This window comes from Trachurus trachurus, assembly GCF_905171665.1.
Source record: "Trachurus trachurus genome assembly, chromosome: 12".
Lineage (NCBI taxonomy): Eukaryota > Metazoa > Chordata > Actinopteri > Carangiformes > Carangidae > Trachurus > Trachurus trachurus.
Window position 1 is genome coordinate 3,250,956 of NC_139908.1, and position 20,335 is coordinate 3,271,290.

Here is a 20,335-nt window from a genome sequence, read left to right on the forward strand (position 1 = left end):
CTGTCCATAAAAATAATGAACAGAACCGGTGACAAAGGGCAGCCCTGCCGGAGTCCAGCACGCACCGCTCCTGCTCCGATCATACAGGGACTGTACAGCCCTCAGCAGAGGGCCTCCGACCCCATACTCTCGGAGCACCTCCCACAGGATGCCACGTGGGACACGGTCGAAAGCCTTCTCCAAGTCCACAAAACACATGTGGACTGGTTGGGCAAACTCCCATGAGCCCTCGAGCACCCTGCGAGGTGTAGAGCTGGTCCAGTGTTCCACGGCCAGGACAAAAACCGCATTGTTCCTCCTGAATCCGAGGTTCGACAATCGGCCAAATTCTCCTCTCCAGCACCCTGGCATAGACTTTCCCCGGGAAAGCTCCCCTCCTCTACTGTATACAGTGTTGGCGGGGCACTGCTTCCCCCTCCTGAGGCGCCGGATGGTTTGCCAGAATTTCCTCGAGGCTGACCGGTAGTCCTCCTCCATAGCCTACCCCAAACTTTTCCCAGACCCGAGTTTTTGCTTCCACGACCGCCCGAGCTGCCGTCCGCTTGGCCTGCCGGTACCCGTCAGCTGCCTCGGGAGTCCCCCGAGCTAGCCAGGCTCGGTAGGACTCCTTCTTCAGCTTGACGGCATCCCTTACTTCCGGTGTCCACTACCGGGTTCGGGGATTGCCGCCGTGACAGGCACCGGAGACCTTACGGCCACAGCTCCGGATGGCCGCGTCAACAATGGAAGTGGAGAACATGGTCCATTCAGACTCAATGTCTCCGGCCTCCCTCAGAATCTGGTCAAAGCTCTCCAGGAGCTGAGAGTTGAAGACCTCCCTGACAGGGGATTCTGCCAGACGTTCCCAGCAGACCCTCACGATGCGCTTAGGTCTGCCAAGTCTGACCAGCTTCCTCCCCTGCCAGCGGATCCAACTCACCACCAGGTGGTGATCAGTTGACAGCTCAGCTCCTCTCTTCACCCAAGTGTCGAAGACATACAGCCGGAGGTCAGATGACACAACTACAAAGTCGATCATTGACCATCGGCCTCAGGTGTCCTGGTGCCACGTGCACTGATGGACACCCTTATGCTCGAACATGGTGTTTGTTATGGACAAACTGTGGCTAGCACAGAAGTCCAATAACAAAACACCACTCGGTTTCAGATCGGGGAGGCCGTTCCTCCCAATCACACCTCTCCAGGTAGGTGTTTTTTTTTTTTTACATTGGATAATGCAGGCGTACAGATTATACGTCACTGTGTACACGATTCATCAGCCACTGATATTGGATCCGTCATCTGTCAATCAAACGTCTGAGACACACACATACCGAGCACAAATTTGTTTTCCCTACTCGGGTAAACTCGTGCGGCAACTCGGCACAACAAACAGGACAAACGGCCATTTCTGTACAGCTTTAAATTGTAACTTGAAGCACATTCTGCAAAAGTTTGATAAAAGCTAAGTTTCTGTCATCATGGTGTCTTGAACTCATTTCTTTACTGCAGGCCTGTGTTTGAAGTTCTCCACTAATGAATTGAGACTCTTTAAATGATCCACAAACAGAAACTAAACAGAGCTGCTGCATCATCCTGCTGAATTTTCAGTGTGACAAAGCTCCGCCCCCTCACATGACTCGTAAACCAGGAAACTACTGCAGTTCCTCTTCAGTCCCAGAGCGGCAGACTGAAGAAGAGACGATCAGGTTCAGCTTCAGACCAAAGCAACAACTTCCTGTGAGTGAGTCCAGCGACAACACTGCTGCTTCAACCTGCTGACTCTCCACACACTGAAGGTGAGTTTGACTAAAACCTGGACTCAGAGTCACAGTAAACTTCAGTCAAGTCAGTAGAGGAGGGAGGGGAGCCATGACTGACTCTACTTCCTGTCTGCTGTGTTTTCAGCTTCACTCTCAGACTAAATGGCTTCCAGATCAGAGGAGGATCTCTGCTGTCCGGTCTGTACGGAGGTCTTCAGAGATCCTGTTCTTCTGTCCTGCAGCCACAGCTTCTGTAAAGACTGTCTGAAGAGCTGGTGGAGACAGAAACGAGATCCACTGTGTCCAGTTTGTAAGAGAAGATCTTCAAGAGAACATCCACCTTGTAACCTGGTATTGAAGAACATGTGTGATAGCTTCTTACAGCAGAGAGAGCAGAGATCTTCAGAGGCTCTCTGCAGTCTGCACTCTGAGAAATTAAAACTCTTCTGTCTGGACCATCAGCAGCCAGTGTGTGTCGTCTGTCTCCATTCAGACACACACAAAAACCACAGAATCAAACCCATCGATGAAGCTGCTTCACAACTCAAGAAGGAACTTGAGGAAACTCTGGAGCCCTTAAAGAAGAAGTTAAAGGGTTTTGAAGAAGTTCAAGTGGAGTTTGGTCAAACAGCAGAACACATTAAGGTCCAGGCCCGACACACAGAGAGGCAGATTAAGGAGCAGTTTAAGAAGCTTCACCAGTTTCTAGAAGAGGAAGAGGAGGCCAGGATGGCTGCACTGAGGGAGGAAGAGGAGCAGAAGAGTCAGAGGATGAAGGAGAAGATGGAGGCTCTGAGCAGAGAGATAGCAGCTCTTTCACACACAGTCAGAGCCACAGAGGACGAGCTGAGAGCTGAAGACGTCTCATTCCTGCTCAACTACAAGGCTGCAGTGGAAAGAGTCCAGCAGCGCCCCCTGCTGGAGGATCCACAGCTGGACTCAGGAGCTCTGATAGACCAGGCCAAACACCTGGGCAACCTGACCTTCAACATCTGGAACAAGATGAAGGACATGGTCTCTTACAGTCCCGTGGTTCTGGACCCGAACACTGTTGGTACATATCTCACCCTGTCTGAAGATCTGACCAGTGTGAAAGGAGGAGATGGACAGCAGCTTCCTGACAATCCAGAGAGGATTGATGGTTACTACTGTGTCCTGGGCTCTGAGGGTTTTAACTCAGGGACTCACAGCTGGGATGTCCAGGTTGGAGACAATACAAACTGGATGCTGGGTGTGTTAACAGAGTCTGTGCAGAGGAAGGGAGGCAACATATGCTTTGGATTATGGGTGTTATGGTTCAATGGATATAAATACAGAGCAAAGTCACCATCAGCCCCAGACATTGTTCTCCCAGAGCAGAAGAAGCACCAACCCTAACCCAATCCAGAGAGGTTTGATTATGTCTGCTCTGTCCTGGGCTCTGAGGGCTTTAACTCAGGGACTCACAGCTGGGATGTCCAGGTTGGAGACAGTACAAACTGGTTACTGGGTGTGTTACCAGAGTCTGTGAAGAAGAAGGGATACAACATAGGGCGGTCTGGATTATGGACGTTAGAGTTATATGGAGATAACAGATACAGAGCAACTTCACCATCATCTCTACTATCCATTGTTCTCCCAGAGCAGAAGAAGCACCAGAGGATCAGAGTGAATCTGGACTTGAACAGAGGAAAACTGTTGTTCTCTGATCCTGATACTAACACACACATACACACCTTCACACACACTTTCACTCAGAAGATGTTTCCATGGTTTCACACTGATGTTAACTTCCCAGTGAAGCTGTTACCAGTGAAGGTGTCCGTGACAGTGGAGCAGAGCAGTTAGAGATAAAGAGGATGATCATCTTTATAATAGTGCTGTCAAGCAATTACAAGTTTTAATTGCAATAAATCTCATAATTTTTCTGAGTTAATCGCGATTAATCACATTTTTGTCTTTTTTGCTCAAAATATCAGAAAGTCAGTGTATTGTGTCATAAATGTTAAGTATACTAGCAACATCCAGTGATGTAATAGCGGAGGTATTTAACCATCAGAGCAAGTGAAGAGTGTTTGGTGACAAGAAGAACAAGTTCCCTAGTGTAGGAACACAGGAGCAAAAACATAAAGCATGGTTTTCTGTAACATTATACGTAAGACGGGGCACAACATGTATGGAATTGTAACACATAACACATAAACCAAATAGTTCCTTTAAAGGGACAACAAGGAGTTTTGGAAAAGCGAAGCATTTTCACACTACATTTATGAGCCTCCGCACCGTGAAATTCTTTGACCGGCGCAAGACAGACTCATGTTTTCATTCATCAAGACTTAAAGTCAGAGGTTGGAAGACGACCACATACTCTCGTAGTTCCGACCATAAACGGCGATTCGGCGGCGTTATTCTCATGACTCGCCACGAAACCGAAAGTAAAGAAACGCTGGTCGGCTCGCCCAACATTTCCACCACCACTAATAATAACAAAATAATGATAGAAACAAAACAATATATTTATCGAAAATGGGCCCATTAACAAGTGGTGGGTAGCGTAGATTCATCCACATTAACGTGAGACTTTTAAATAACCTAATAGAAACTCCTCGTTGTCCCTTTAAAGGTGTACGGAAAAGAAAATTGAATTTGAGCCCACTGTGGGTCTTAACATTAGTGTAATAACTCATCTATTAGACGATGTAGGCCAAACTTTGTGCAAAATTCTATTTTCGAGTAAATCCGTGGTGAAAGTGATGTGAAGTGTGGTATTTTTTTTTCCACATTGGATAATGCACCAGCCACTGATATTGGATCCGTCATCTGTCAATCAAACGTCTGAGACAACACACACACACCGAGCTCGGTCTAGCCCCAAACATTCAATGTCCCGCCCGCTCAATAACGATCAATCAAACTTGTTTTCCTTACTCGGGTAAACTTGTGTGGCAACTCGGCGCAACTAACAGGACAAACGGCCATTTCTGAACAGCTTTAAGTTGTAACTGAAGCACATCCCGCAAAAGTTTGATAAATGCTGCATTTCTGTCATCATGGTGTCTTGAACTCATTTCTTCACTGCAGGCCTGTGTTTGACGTTCTCCACTAATGAATTAAGACTCTTTAGATGTTAAAGCAGAAGTAAGCGATCCGGTCGTTTTAGCAAATTTTTTTTCAGCCGATGGAGTTAGCAGCCCCCGCCCTCGTCATGGATCTATTGGTCCTCGTCCCTACATCACCACATTCACACGCATCCCTTGGCTGCACACACAGCCCTTCATGCCGTTCTCTCTCCTCATTGGATAAAGCTTGTAGGATACAAGGAAGTATACAAGAAGTTTTCTCCTCGGCTTACAGCAGAGCAGAGTGACTCTCTGTAAAGCACTTTGTGACACTTGTCTGCGAAAAGTGCTATACAAATAATAATGGGAACTGCCCATTGGTCCGACCTCCCATTGGTTCGACCTCCCGTTACTCCGACAAAATACCCACTGGTCCGACCTCCCATTGGTTCGACCTCCCGTTACTCCGACAAAATCAACCACAAGTCGGACCAATAGGAGGTCGAACCAATGGGTGGTCCCGTTAGTTCGAACTGTCATCGCTACTTTGTGACAAGCTCTTCCATTGACACAAGCATGCAGCTTTCTCTCTCTCTCTCCAGGAGCCAGATCATGTCAGATCGTGCACAACCATCAAAAATGCTGATCAAGATGTGTAAACTGATAATCAAAGCCCCCCTCCCAGAGTACAGAGTAAAAGAAATACACTTTTTTTTCTCTCCTCCCCTCCGCTCGAGCACGGCTGAACCTGGCCGGCTTGAGCTCACTTCACGGGCGCGAGGCTGCTGCAGCCGCCGCTCCTGCTGACAGCAGACTGAGAGAGAACAAAAAAAAGTAAATTTGGCTTTGGTTAGGTTCAGGCAATGAAGAAAGGAGTTGGTTAAGTTTAGTAAAAAGACCAGGTAGAGGCTAGACAGGCTGGAAGCATAATGAGCGTTATATGTTATTAATATGAAGTGCTTGTTTTGCAGTTAATTATGCACATGATCCGTTTGATCCCAGAAAGGAAAAAAGGATCAATGCGCAGCCTCCGTTTATTTTCTGATTGCGTCCGTCTGTCTGTTCGGAGTGGGAGAGAGAGACAGAGAACCCAATCCACCTGTCTGTAATGTAAGTTTGATTTGATATGAGTGTCAAGGTTTAATTACGGACACTAATGAGCGCGCAGCAGTGTGTAAAAGTCGTGCGTAATGACAGCTCCTCCTTGGTGAAACACAATAAACTGCACCTCTTCTTCCACGTGTGTCTTATTGACAGGTGGAGCCTATATGAATAATTATATAAATGCATAGTGAACGGTAAGAATGGAGAGTTTGACTAATAACTAGTCCAGTTCGAACTAATGAGGACCTCCCATTAGTTCGAACTTTCATTACTCCGATTGTGGGACCAATGGGAGTTCGAACCAATGGGAGGTCGGACTAATGGGAGGTCGGACCAGTGCCATGGACCCATAATAATTAACTAAAAACTAAACTAAAAGAGTGACTGACAGACCCATGTTTCGGACCAAACACTCTATGTAAGTGATTGCTATCGGAAGATATTCTATTTAAGACTTATTAACACAAATATTCTGCTTACTTCTGCTTTAAATGATCCACAAACAGAAACTAAACAGAGCTGCTGCATCATCCTGCAGAACTTTCAGTTTGACAAAGCTCCGCCCCCTCACATGACTCGTAAACCAAGAGACTGCTGCACTTTCACTTCAATCACAGAGCGGCAGACTTAAGAAGAGACGATCAGATTCAGCTTCAGACCAAACTAACAACTTCCTGTGAGTGAGTCCAGCTACAACACTGCTGCTTCAACCTGCTGACACTCCACACACTGAAGGTGAGTTTGACTAAAACCTGGACTCAGAGTCACAGTAAACTTCAGTCTAGTCAGTAGAGGAGGGAGGCAAGGCAATTTTATTTGTATAGCCAACATGGCATCATAACAACATCCTCTGTCCTTAGACCCTCACATCCACTGAGGAAAAACTCCATAGAAAACCCTTTTAACAGGGAAAAATCTGAGAAACCTCAGGGTGAGCAACAGAGGAGGGATCCCTCACTCAGGACGGACAGACGTGACATAGATGTTGTTACAGACAAGAAAACAATTTATAGTTTATGACAGAATGTGGGGAAACATGGAAATGTAAGGAGAGCTGATGGAGGCAGCTTCCGGTGGGAGGAGAGGCAGGGAGAGCTGGCCAGCTTACAGTAATGGGAGGAATGATAATGATGATAATGATAATGATAATGATAAAATGATAATGACAGTTCAAAAATATACTGAGGAGAGGAGAGGAGGGGAGAGGAGAGGAGAGGAGAGAGGACGAGAGGAGAGGAGGGGAGGGGAGAGGAGAGGAGAGGAGGGGTGGGGAGGGGAGAGGAGAGAGGAGAATAGAGGAGAGGAGAGGAGAGAGGACGAGAGAAGAAAGCAGGAGGGGAGAGGAGAGGAGAAAGCAGGAGAGGAGAGAGGACGAGAGGAGAAAGCAGGAGAGGAGAGGAGAAGAGGGGAGAGGAGAGGATGAGAGGAGAAAGCAGGAGAGGAGAGGATGAGAGGAGAAAGCAGGAGAGGAGAGGGGAGGAGAGGAGAGTGGTGTTTAAGAGAAAAGCACAGCAGATGTTACAATAAGATGAAAAGGGTGTCAGGTTACACAGCGCCCTGCTGTTCAAGGTGTTATTCACTTTATGTCCCTTAGAGGGCGCAAGGAGTATGTAGTAACAAGTATTACAGGGTTTCCTCCTCAGGTCAGTGAGGGATGCTTTTTGTGTTATGATTTACCTGCCTGCACGCTAATAAATGGCCGCTGGCTGCTAGCTCTCCTGGTCGTCGTTTTTCACCTCCTTTCCCACACAGTCTGACGACACGACAAGAGGAGGGGAGGAGAGGGCCCTGTGTAACCAGATGTGTCCCCCAGCAGTCTAAGCCTATAGCAGCATAGCTATACAATGGTTCAGAGCTACCTGAACCAGCCCTAACTAAAAGCCCTGTTATAAAGGAAGGTCTTAAGCCATGGGGAGCCATGGCTGACTCTACTTCCTGTCTGCTGTGTTTTCAGCTTCACTCACAGACTAAATGGCTTCAAGACCAGAGGAGGATCTCTGCTGTCCGGTCTGTACGGAGGTCTTCAGAGATCCTGTTCTTCTGTCCTGCAGCCACAGCTTCTGTAAAGACTGTCTGAAGAGCTGGTGGAGAGAGAAACGAGATCCACTGTGTCCAGTTTGTATGAGAAGATCTTCAAGAGAACATCCACCCTGTAACCTTGCGTTGAAGAACCTGTGTGAGAGCTTCTTACAGCAGAGAGAGCAGAGATCTTCAGAGGCTCTCTGCAGTCTGCACTCTGAGAAACTCAAACTCTTCTGTCTGGACCATCAGCAGCCAGTGTGTGTCGTCTGTCTCCATTCAGACACACACAAAAACCACAGAATCAAACCCATCGATGAAGCTGCTTCACAACTCAAGAAGGAACTTGAGGAAACTCTGGAGCCATTAAAGAAGAAGTTAGAGGGTTTTGAAGAAGTGCAAGTGAAGTTTGGTCAAACAGCAGAACACATTAAGGTCCAGGCCCGACACACAGAGAGGCAGATTAAGGAGCAGTTTAAGAAGCTTCACCAGTTTCTAGAAGAGGAAGAGGAGGCCAGGATGGCTGCACTGAGGGAGGAAGAGGAGCAGAAGAGTCAGAGGATGAAGGAGAAGATGGAGGCTCTGAGCAGAGAGATAGCAGCTCTTTCACACACAGTCAGAGCCACAGAGGACGAGCTGAGAGCCGAAGACGTCTCATTCCTGCTCAACTACAAGGCTGCAGTGGAAAGAGTCCAGCAGCGCCCCCTGCTGGAGGATCCACAGCTGGACTCAGGAGCTCTGATAGACCAGGCCAAACACCTGGGCAACCTGACCTTCAACATCTGGAACAAGATGAAGGACATGGTCTCCTACAGTCCTCTGGTTCTGGACCCAAACACTGCTCATCCATATCTCATCCTGTCTGAAGATCTGACCAGTGTGAGACTAGGAGGAGACAAACAGCAGCTTCCTGACAATCCAGAGAGGATTGATTATTATAACTGCTCTGTCTTGAGCTCTGAGGGTTTTAACTCAGGGACTCACAGCTGGGATGTCCAGGTTGGAGACAATACACACTGGATACTGGGTGTGTTACCAGAGTCTGTGCAGAGGAAAGGAGACAACTTTGTGTCTGGATTATGGATGTTACGGTTCTTTGGAGGTAAATACAGTGCAACTTCACCATCAACTCCATGGACTGGTCTCCCAGAGCAGAAGAAGTTCCAGAGGATCAGAGTGAATCTGGACTTGAACAGAGGAAAACTGTCGTTCTCTGATCCTGATACTAACACACACATACACACCTTCACACACACTTTCACTCAGAAGATGTTTCCATACATTCACACTGATGATCTCCTCCCAGTGAAGCTGTTACCAGTGAAAGTGTCAGTGACAGTGGAGCAGAGCAGTTAGAGATAAAGAGGATGATCATCTTTATAATAGTGCTGTCAAGCAATTACAAGTTTTAATTGCAATAAATCTCATAATTTTTCTGAGTTAATCGCGATTAATCACATTTTTGTCTTTTTTGCTCAAAATATCAGAAAGTCAGTGTATTGTGTTGGAAATGTTAAGTATACTAGCAACATCCAGTAATGTAATAGCGGAGGTATTTAACCATCAGAGCAAGTGAAGAGAGCGTTTGGTGACAAGAAGAACAAGTTCCCTAGTGTAGGAACACAGGAGCAAAAACATAATGCAGGGTTTTCTGTAACACTATACGTAAGACGGGGCACAACATGTATGGAATTGTAACACATAACACATAAACCAAATAGTTCCTTTAAAGGGACAACAAGGAGTTTGGGAAAAGCGAAGCGTTTTCACACTACATTTATGAGCCTCCACGCGCACCGTAAAATTCTTTGACCGGCGCAAGACGGACTCATGTTTTCATTCATCAAGACTTAAAGTCAGAGGTTGGAAGACGATCAGATACTGTCGTAGTTCCGACCATAAACGGCGATTCGGCTGCGTTATTCTCATGATGACTCACCACGAAACCGAAACTAAAGAAACGCTGGTCGGCTCGACCAGCATTTCCACCACCACTAATAATAACAAAATAATGATAGAGACAAAACAATATATTTATCGAAAATGGGCCCATTAACGAGTGTGGGTAACGTAGATTCATCCACATTAACGTGAGACTTTTAAATAACCAAATAGAAACTCCTCGTTGTCCCTTTAAAGGTGTATGGAAAAGAAAATTGAATTTGAGCCCACTGTGGGTCTTAACATTAGTGTAATAACTCATCTATCAGACGATGTAGGCCAAACTTTGTGCAAAATTCTATTTTCGAGTAAATCCGTGGTGAAAGTGAAGTGAAGTGTGGTATTTTTTTTTCCACATTGGATAATGCAGGCGCACGAATTATACTCCACTGTGACTGTGTACACAATTCACCAGCCACTGATATTGGATCCGTCATCTGTCAATCAAACGTCTGAGACAACACACACACACCGAGCTCGGTCTCGCCCCAAACATTCAATGTCCCGCCCGCTCGATAACGACCAATCAAACTTGTTTTCCTTACTCGGGTAAACTTGTGCGGCAACTCGGCGCAACTAGCAGGACAAACAGCCATTTCTGTACAGCTTTAAAACTGAAGCACATCCCGCAAAAGTTTGATAAATGCTGCATTTCTGTCGTCATGGTGTCTTGGACTCATTTCTCCACTGCAGGTCTGTGTTTGAAGTTCTCCACTAATGAATTAAGACTCTTTAGATGTTAAAGCAGAAGTAAGCGATCCGGTCGTTTTGGCGAATTTTTTGTCAGCCAATGGAGTTAGCAGTCCCCGCCCTCGTCATGGATCTATTGGTCCTCGTCCCTATGTCACCACATTCACGCGCATCCCTTGGCTGCACACACAGCCCTTCATGCCGTTCTCTCTCCTCATTGGATAAAACTTGTAGGATACAAGGAAGTATCTTGTTTCTGATTATGTTTATTATTATTATTTTTTTTTTTCCTATTGTTTATCTTTCCTCTCTCTCGTGCAAACTGTAATATTTTTCTTTTTTTTGTGTGTGTGATTCTCTTATCTGATTATTTATTTACTTAGTTTTTATTATTATTATTATTTTCTTTATTTCTTTCTTTTTCCCATTTGTAAGCTTAGATATCACAAGTTGACTATTATTCTGATATCTGTGTGCGTGTGTGTGTGTGTGTGTGTATGTATGTCAGTCCTGTATTGTGTTTCAATGCATTTGTTTTTCTTTTATTTCTTTACCTGACATTGTATCATTGTATCTTTTTGCGGAAGGACCCCCTCTAAAATGAGATGATTCATCTCAAGGGGCTATCCTGAATAAATAAATTCAAATTCAAAATTCAAGTATACAATAAGTTTTTTCCTCGGCTTACAGCAGAGCAGAGTGACTGACAGACCCGTGTTTCAGACCAAACACTCTATGTAAGTGATTGCTGTCGGAAGATATAACCATTTAAGACTTATATTAACCCAAATATTCCGCTTACTTCTGCTTTAAATGATCCACAAACAGAAACTAAACAGAGCTGCTGCATCATCCTGCAGAACTTTCAGTTTGACAAAGCTCCGCCCCCTCACATGACTCGTAAACCAGGAGACTGCTGCACTTTCACTTCAATCACAGAGCGGCAGACTGAAGAAGAGATGATCAGATTCAGCTTCAGACCAAACCAACAACTTCCATCCTGTGAGTGAGTCCAGCTACAACACTGCTGCTTCAACCTGCTGACACTCCACACACTGAAGGTGAGTTTGACTAAAACCTGGACTCAGAGTCACAGTAAACTTCAGTCAAGTCAGTAGAGGAGGGAGGCAAGGCAATTTTATTTGTATAGCCAACATGGCATCGTAACAACATCCTCTGTCCTTAGACCCTCACATCGACTGAGGAAAAACTCCATGGAAAACCCTTTTAACAGGGGAAAAATCTGAGAAACCTCAGGGTGAGCAACAGAGGAGGGATCCCTCACCCATGGACGGGCAGACGTGACATAGATGTTGTTACAGACAAGAAAACAATTTATAGTTTATGACAGAATGTGGGGAAACATGGAAATGTAAGGAGAGCTGATGGAGGCAGCTTCCGGTGGGAGGAGAGGCAGGGAGAGCTGGCCAGCTTACAGTAATGGGAGGAATGATAATGATGATAATGATAATGATAATGATAAAATGATAATGACAGTTCAAAAATATACTGAGGAGAGGAGAGGAGGGGAGAGGAGAGGAGGGGAGAGGAGAGGAGAGAGGACGAGAGGAGAGGAGGGGAGGGGAGAGGAGAGGAGAGGAGGGGTGGAGAGGGGAGAGGAGAATAGAGGAGAGGAGAGAGCAGGAGAGGAGAAGAGGGGAGAGGAGAGGAGAGAGGACGAGAGAAGAAAGCAGGAGGGGAGAGGAGAGGAGAAAGCAGGAGAGGAGAGAGGACGAGAGGAGAAAGCAGGAGAGGAGAGGAGAAGAGGGGAGAGGAGAGGATGAGAGGAGAAAGCAGGAGAGGAGAGGATGAGAGGAGAAAGCAGGAGAGGAGAGGGGAGGAGAGGAGAGTGGTGTTTAAGAGAAAAGCACAGCAGATGTTACAATAAGATGAAAAGGGTGTCAGGTTACACAGCGCCCTGCTGTTCAAGGTGTTATTCACTTTATGTCCCTTAGAGGGCGCAAGGAGTATGTAGTAACAAGTATTACAGGGTTTCCTCCTCAGGTCAGTGAGGGATGCTTTTTGTGTTATGATTTATCTGCCTGCACGCTAATAAATGGCCGCTGGCTGCTAGCTCTCCTGGTCGTCGTTTTTCACCTCCTTTCCCACACAGTCTGACGACACGACAAGAGGAGGGGAGGAGAGGGCCCTGTGTAACCAGATGTGTCCCCCAGCAGTCTAAGCCTATAGCAGCATAGCTATACAATGGTTCAGAGCTACCTGAACCAGCCCTAACTAAAAGCCCTGTTATAAAGGAAGGTCTTAAGCCATGGGGAGCCATGGCTGACTCTACTTCCTGTCTGCTGTGTTTTCAGCTTCACTCACAGACTAAATGGCTTCAAGACCAGAGGAGGATCTCTGCTGTCCGGTCTGTACGGAGGTCTTCAGAGATCCTGTTGTTCTGTCCTGCAGCCACAGCTTCTGTAAAGACTGTCTGAAGAGCTGGTGGAGAGAGAAACGAGATCCACTGTGTCCAGTTTGTATGAGAAGATCTTCAAGAGAACATCCACCCTGTAACCTTGCGTTGAAGAACCTGTGTGAGAGCTTCTTACAGCAGAGAGAGCAGAGATCTTCAGAGGCTCTCTGCAGTCTGCACTCTGAGAAACTCAAACTCTTCTGTCTGGACCATCAGCAGCCAGTGTGTGTCGTCTGTCTCCATTCAGACACACACAAAAACCACAGAATCAAACCCATCGATGAAGCTGCTTCACAACTCAAGAAGGAACTTGAGGAAACTCTGGAGCCATTAAAGTATATGTTAGAGGGTTTTGAAGAAGTGCAAGTGAAGTTTGGTCAAACAGCAGAACACATTAAGGTCCAGGCCCGACACACAGAGAGGCAGATTAAGGAGCAGTTTAAGAAGCTTCACCAGTTTCTAGAAGAGGAAGAGGAGGCCAGGATGGCTGCACTGAGGGAGGAAGAGGAGCAGAAGAGTCAGAGGATGAAGGAGAAGATGGAGGCTCTGAGCAGAGAGATAGCAGCTCTTTCACACACAGTCAGAGCCACAGAGGACGAGCTGAGAGCTGAAGACGTCTCATTCCTGCTCAACTACAAGGCTGCAGTGGAAAGAGTCCAGCAGCGCCCCCTGCTGGAGGATCCACAGCTGGACTCAGGAGCTCTGATAGACCAGGCCAAACACCTGGGCAACCTGACCTTCAACATCTGGAACAAGATGAAGGACATGGTCTCTTACAGTCCCGTGGTTCTGGACCCGAACACTGTTGGTACATATCTCACCCTGTCTGAAGATCTGACCAGTGTGAAAGGAGGAGATGGACAGCAGCTTCCTGACAATCCAGAGAGGTTTGATTATGTCTGCTCTGTCCTGGGCTCTGAGGGCTTTAACTCAGGGACTCACAGCTGGGATGTCCAGGTTGGAGACAGTACAAACTGGTTACTGGGTGTGTTACCAGAGTCTGTGAAGAAGAAGGGATACAACATAGGGCGGTCTGGATTATGGAAGTTAGAGTTATATGGAGATAACAGATACAGAGCAACTTCACCATCATCTCTACTATCCATTGTTCTCCCAGAGCAGAAGAAGCACCAGAGGATCAGAGTGAATCTGGACTTGAACAGAGGAAAACTGTTGTTCTCTGATCCTGATACTAACACACACATACACACCTTCACACACACTTTCACTCAGAAGATGTTTCCATGGTTTCACACTGATAACTTCCCAGTGAAGCTGTTACCAGTGAAGGTGTCAGTGACAGTGGAGCAGAGCAGTTAGAGATAAAGAGGATGATCATCTTTATAATAGTGCTGTCAAGCAATTACAAGTTTTAAGTGCAATAAATCTCATAATTTTTCGGAGTTAATCGGGATTAATCACATTTTTGTCTATTTTGCTCAAAATATCAGAAAGTCAGTGTATTGTGTTATAAATGTAAAGTATACTAGCAACATCCAGTGATGTAATAGCGGAGGTATTTAACCATCAGAGCAAGTGAAGAGAGTGTTTGGTGACAAGAAGAACAAGTTCCCTAGTGTAGGAACACAGGAGCAAAAACATAATGCAGGGTTTTCTTTAACACTATACGTAAGACGGGGCACAACATGTATGGAATTGTAACACATAAACATGAATTATTGTTAACAGACCGAATCAAAACATCTCCATAACTATGAATTTACTAACATCCATATTTTTAGGTGTACAGCTATTTAATTTTTTTTTTCTTGGGCAGAAACCTTTAATTAGTTATTACATTAATTGTTACAGTTCTAGTTAATCTAAATTGCATAAACATTGAATATCAGACATTTGAAATCAACACAGTCAGAAAAGTATCAGTGAAGAATAAACTGGTAAAAAGTTTTTACTCCTGACCTCATTGTAATTTAGTTTTTAACCAGTAGAGGTCACTACAGACCAGTTCAAACACACTGAAGGTTGTTTTTTATGGGATGTTTTCACAGTATAATACAAATGTACACATACATACAAACACACATGCATATACGCATCTATATATATATATGTATATATATATATAGCAGATGACAATTTTTTGTGGGTTTTTTTCGTGACCAAACTCTTTAATAATTATATTGTTTGTTTGTTTTCTTGTTTTCCTGATATTGTGATGACCTACTCTGGTCCACGGTGTATGCATGACACTATAATAATAATAATAATAATAATTAATATATAAAATATGTATGTACCATGTGTATAAGATTGAGTTCATACTGTGAGCTCTGACTGATTGATCTGTATCAAGACTGAAATATTATTTTAAAACCATTCATAGTACAAGATGTCATAATAAACAGTCACAATAATCAGTTTTGTGTCATAAATGTAAACTAGAAAAAGCATTTCCAAGAATGGAAATGCGTGTGAATGCTGAAATCAGCCGAATGCCATTGCTGAAGAAATGCTGAATGAGCTGAAGAAATTGTTGAAAAAATGCTGAATTAACTGAAGAAACTGCTGAGGCAATGTTGAAAAAGGCTAAAGCTGAAACATAAAACTTGAAGGCTGAGAAATGAGCAAAATCCAGTAGAAATGTTAAAAAGGTAGAAGACACTTAAACTTATTTTGAAAACCAGTCATAGTACAAGATATTATAATAAACAAAATAAATAAAAATAAACTAGAAAAAGAATTTCCTGGAATGGAAATGCGTGTGAATGCTGAAATCAGCTGAACGCCATTGCTGAAGATGCAAATTTATAGTATTCAGAGAAGAATCCTTTTTTAGTTTTTTTTTTTTTTTTTTTTTGCATATACTATACGTGTATCTTTTGCACTAGAATATTTTAATTCATTCTATTTCATTTTATTTTATTTAAATTCTTAATTCCCTCCCTTTAAACTATTTTTGGTACCTTTATGTTTGCACCTGACACCGAGACGACGAAGTTCCTCGTGCTGTAAACTGACCTTTACTGCTCTTGGCAATAAAAACAGTTCTGATTCTGATTCTAAGGGGGGATAACATGCAGCAAAGGGCCGCCGGTGATCGAACCAGGGTATAGTATAATATATATATAGTATAATACATCATACATAATATATTTACATGTACACATCATATAATACATCCATACTGCAAAAACTCAGAATCTTTCCAAGAATATTTGTCTTATTTCTTGTCAAAATGTCTCATTTCGGGTCAAAACTAATCTCTTTCCATTTAAAATGAGACTCATCACCTAAAAATTAACTTGTTTTAAAATAATTTTCATTTGTTTCAAACAAATTTTCACTCGAAATAAGTAGAAAAATCTGCAGTGGAAAGCAAGTCTTTTGTAGCCAGGCTAGCGCCGCCTACTGGTTCCGGCAAATTTCATTTGCCTCAACCATGTAGTCAGGAAACTAGCAATGCGTTTCGGTTTGCTCCGTCCGCTCTGGCGATCAATCAGCGAACAGACGGGTAAGTGAAGGCGATGACGTTGAACTCAAGCGCTCAAGATTAACCTATGAGCTTAACCGGTGTATAGCACACGTGACCACCAAGCAGCAGCGATTAGTTGAAGCAAATGTAAGCAACCGCCTCCCGGAAGCAAACGAATCCCTATGGCTCGTGTTCAGACGCTATATGAAATGTAATGAAATAAGCGGCTGATGCATCAGGCTAAGTTTTTTGTGCTTGTTGTAAGAAAGAAAACTTGCTCCACTATCAGATTTTTCTACTTGTTTCAAGTGAAAATACTGTATGCTTGAAAGAACTAAAAAGTGTCTGAAAACAAGTTACTTTTTATGTGATGAGTCTTACTTTAAGTATAATGAGATTTGTTTTGACTAGAAATTACATTTTGACTAGAAATAAGACAAATATTCTTGGTAAGATTTTGAGTTTTTGCAGTGTACGTCTCTGAAGCTTCAGGAAGGAAGCTAATGCAGCTCTTATTTTGAAAAACCAGGATTATTACAGTAATCTGCATCATAAACCTGATGTTAGTTTAGATCTTTCTGTTCTGTTCATGTGTTTATCAGAGAAACAATTGTCTCCTGATCCTGGACCAGCGACCCTGAAGGAAACAGACCATGTGAAGCTGACGGTGACGGCGCCCATGATTTTCCCATGATTCCATGCTGCTTTGATTGAAAGCTACAGAGTGTTAAAAGTTTCACAGTGGAGTCTCTGCTCGCAGGAAGTTTTTCATCCTTTTGACTTCAGCTGATTCAAAGAGCTCCAATCAGGACGACGCCTGTAGGTGGTCTGTTCCTCATTATCAGAGTGTGTAAGTGTGTGTGTGTGTGTGTGTGTGTGTGTGTCAGCTCATTGACTTGTGAAGCAGCTTGGGGCCGATGCTGCAGGATGAGTTGAGTCCCGGCCCCCCCTCCGGCTGCAGCCTCCACTTCCTGTTCTGTCACCGCACAGATTGAATCACCTGTCAATCAACTGAACAGCAGAGTCTCCGTGGTGATGGTGCAGCACACACACACACACACACGCATCCTTGTAAATCTATCTTTGTGAGGACATGTCATTGACATAATGTATTCCCTTGCCCCTTACCCTAACCTTAACCATCCAAAACAAATGCCTTAACTTAACCATTACTCTAAACCTAATTATAACCTAACGTCTTAACCCAAGTCTTGGCCGGCTAAAATGTCCTCACTTCCCAGAAATGTCCTCACTCTGTAGGTTAAAAACTCGTTCCAGTCCTCACAACGTAGCATGTTACAAGAACACACACACACACAGACACCTGTCTGAATCCCTCCTGTTCCTGTGCAGACAGTCGTCCTCCACATGGAGTTATGGGATTTTTATTCAGACTGAGAGCTTTATGGTCCTGGATACTGAACAGCATCAAGACTACAGGGCTGCAACCAGCAATTATTATTATTATCAATGATTGATTAATTAGTTGTTTGGTCAATAAAATATAAAAAAATGTTGAGAAATGTCAACCAGTGTTTCCCAAACCACCAGACGACGTCCTCAAATGTCTTGTTTTGTCCACAAACCAAAGAGAGACTCAGTTTATTGTCATAAAGGAACAAAGAAACCAGAAATATTCACATTTAAGCAGCTGAAATCAGAGAATTTTGACTTTTTTTCGACTCAAACTGATTATTATCAAAATAGTCAATGATTAACTTAATAATTGATTATTGTTCGATTAATTGATTCATTGTTGCAGCTCTAATCAAGACTCATCCATCAACATCTGTTCTTCTAATTTCAGCTCCAGTCAAATGAATTCAAGATTTTGTTTTTATTTCAATCACAAACAAAATGTTTTTATGTAAATGAGCTGTAATGACCATCAAATTACAAAAAAAAAAGAGAGTAAAAGCTCCAGTGATGAACATTTGTTGTTAGAACTGTAGGGAAACAAATGAATGAACAATATAATCATCATCATTATCATAATGTAAAAATCGTGTTTATTCATTCAGAGCTGCAGCTCTGCTCTCGTCGGAGTCAAACTGGTGCATTATGGGAAATAAACACATTCTTTCTGTCACACCCCATAATAATAATAATAAAAATAAAAACTCGTCGTCTCTTCAGCTCCGTCGCTGGTTGGACGACGATGAAACGACGAGAGATAAAAGAAAAAAAGTAGAAACGCTCAGATCAAGGCCCCCGGGTTGATTTCCCATGGGTGAGAGTGTATCTGTGTGTGTGTCTATATGTGTGTGTGTGTGTCTGTGTGTATATGTGTGTGTGTTACTGTGTGTGTGTGTTCAGGAGTGACCCTGCTGATCCCTCTAAACCTCTAAACCTCCGTTATAAAAGCTCTTGTAGTGGCCGTGTAGCAGTATTTGTCCATATCGTCCAAAAAGACACACCAAAAAACATCCAAATACGTCCATGCTGCTCGTCTGTAATGTCCCTCTTGTATTGAAGCCCCAACATGAGAAATTGTTCCGCCGAGATTTGCACAGACACAGGAAGAGCAGTGAACCGAGACACTGGGAGCTTCCGCTACAATAATTAATACAACCAAAACATGGTCACAAACCCCTCGTCTCCACAGTCATCTCATCAGTTTACATCATTTATCTTCTCCTCCCTGTTATACATTTCAAACACTCCTTTTCTAAACTTACTTTTAAATTGATTAACATTTTTACTGAGTTTAGCCTCTACACCTAAACTATTCTATAGAATAACCCCTCCGACAGATATACACATAGCCTACTTTTAAGAGTCGATGTTACACTTTTCCTCTTAAGTCATATCTTTTACAACCTTCCCTCTCATGAAATATATATTTTTTTAATTATAAAAGATTATTTTTTGCGATTAGTGCAGTTTTGATTTTAAATTTTAATGCAGATTTATTTTAGTTTAGTTTAAGTTTAAGTTTATTTCGGACATGTTAAAAGAAATAAAAGATAATACAGAAATAGACAGACATAACATATAAAAACTTTGCAAAGACAACATATGAACAAAAAATAAAATAAAATAAAAAAATAAAATAAAATAATTCAAAATAAAGGTAATTTGATTTTTTGTTTTTTTGTTTTTTCATATCCGAAAAGGAGTGGGAAGAAGTAAAACTTATTTACTCCCACCCCTTATTCATAAATTATCTATCAAGTTATCTAGTCATTATAATCTATACAGTAAGTTAATTTATGAGTTATTTAACTGGATTTATTCTAATATATTATTATATTTATATACAAGATGCCTTCAAAAACAGTAGATTAGTGTGATCATTGAACCTAACATTAAAGACTATTCTTATGGCACTTTTTTGTAATATGTACAGAGGCAACAGGTTCGTTTTATACGACGACGATGATGATGATGATGATGATGATGATGATGAAGATGGTGAAGATGGCGACTCTTCATCTCATTGAAGCGTTAGTTTGCGTTGAAGTCGCTGCAGAAAAGTCTCTGTGATTCCACTCGACATCGACACACAGAGAGAAACGACAGAAAGAGGTTTTTTTTGTGTGTGTTTTTTTTCCACCAGCTGTTCACGTCTCTGCTGACAGGGAGGAGGGGGGAGGAGGAGGGGAGGAGGGGGGAGAGAGACAATCTGACACTGTACAACAACCACACACACACACACACACACACACACACACACACACACACACACACACACACACACACACAGAGACACACATCAGCCCCGGAGTGCAGAGGGATTTACTGGGCCTTCGCTACGGGTGAGTCACTTTGAATAAATTAGCATCGGTTTGATTTATAAAAAGAACAGAGAGAGAATTTAACGTCTTTATTAAACAGAAGAAGAGGAAGAAGAGGAGGAGGAGGAGGAGGAGGAGGAGGAGGAGGAGGAGGAGGAAGAAGAGGAGGAGGGGGGGCAGCACCTTCATCTTCCTCCTCCATAGAATAGTATGGA

At 43.5% G+C, this 20,335-nt stretch overlaps 1 protein-coding gene and 1 pseudogene across 2 annotated transcripts; both read left to right on the top strand.

The window, feature by feature from the left end:
* Positions 1–1,904: 1,904 nt before the first annotated feature.
* On the top strand, positions 1,905–14,270 carry LOC310995022 (annotated as a pseudogene). The gene is made up of 3 exons: positions 1,905–2,892; positions 3,130–3,545; positions 12,867–14,270. The product of its transcript is annotated as an uncharacterized misc_RNA (transcript).
* On the top strand, positions 7,856–9,259 carry LOC310994324 (E3 ubiquitin-protein ligase TRIM39-like; the record flags this gene model as incomplete). Its single annotated transcript, XM_083982967.1, has 1 exon — positions 7,856–9,259. One exon carries the CDS (start codon positions 7,856–7,858, stop codon positions 9,257–9,259), a length of 1,404 nt encoding a protein of 467 aa, XP_083839093.1.
* Positions 14,271–20,335: the final 6,065 nt, after the last annotated feature.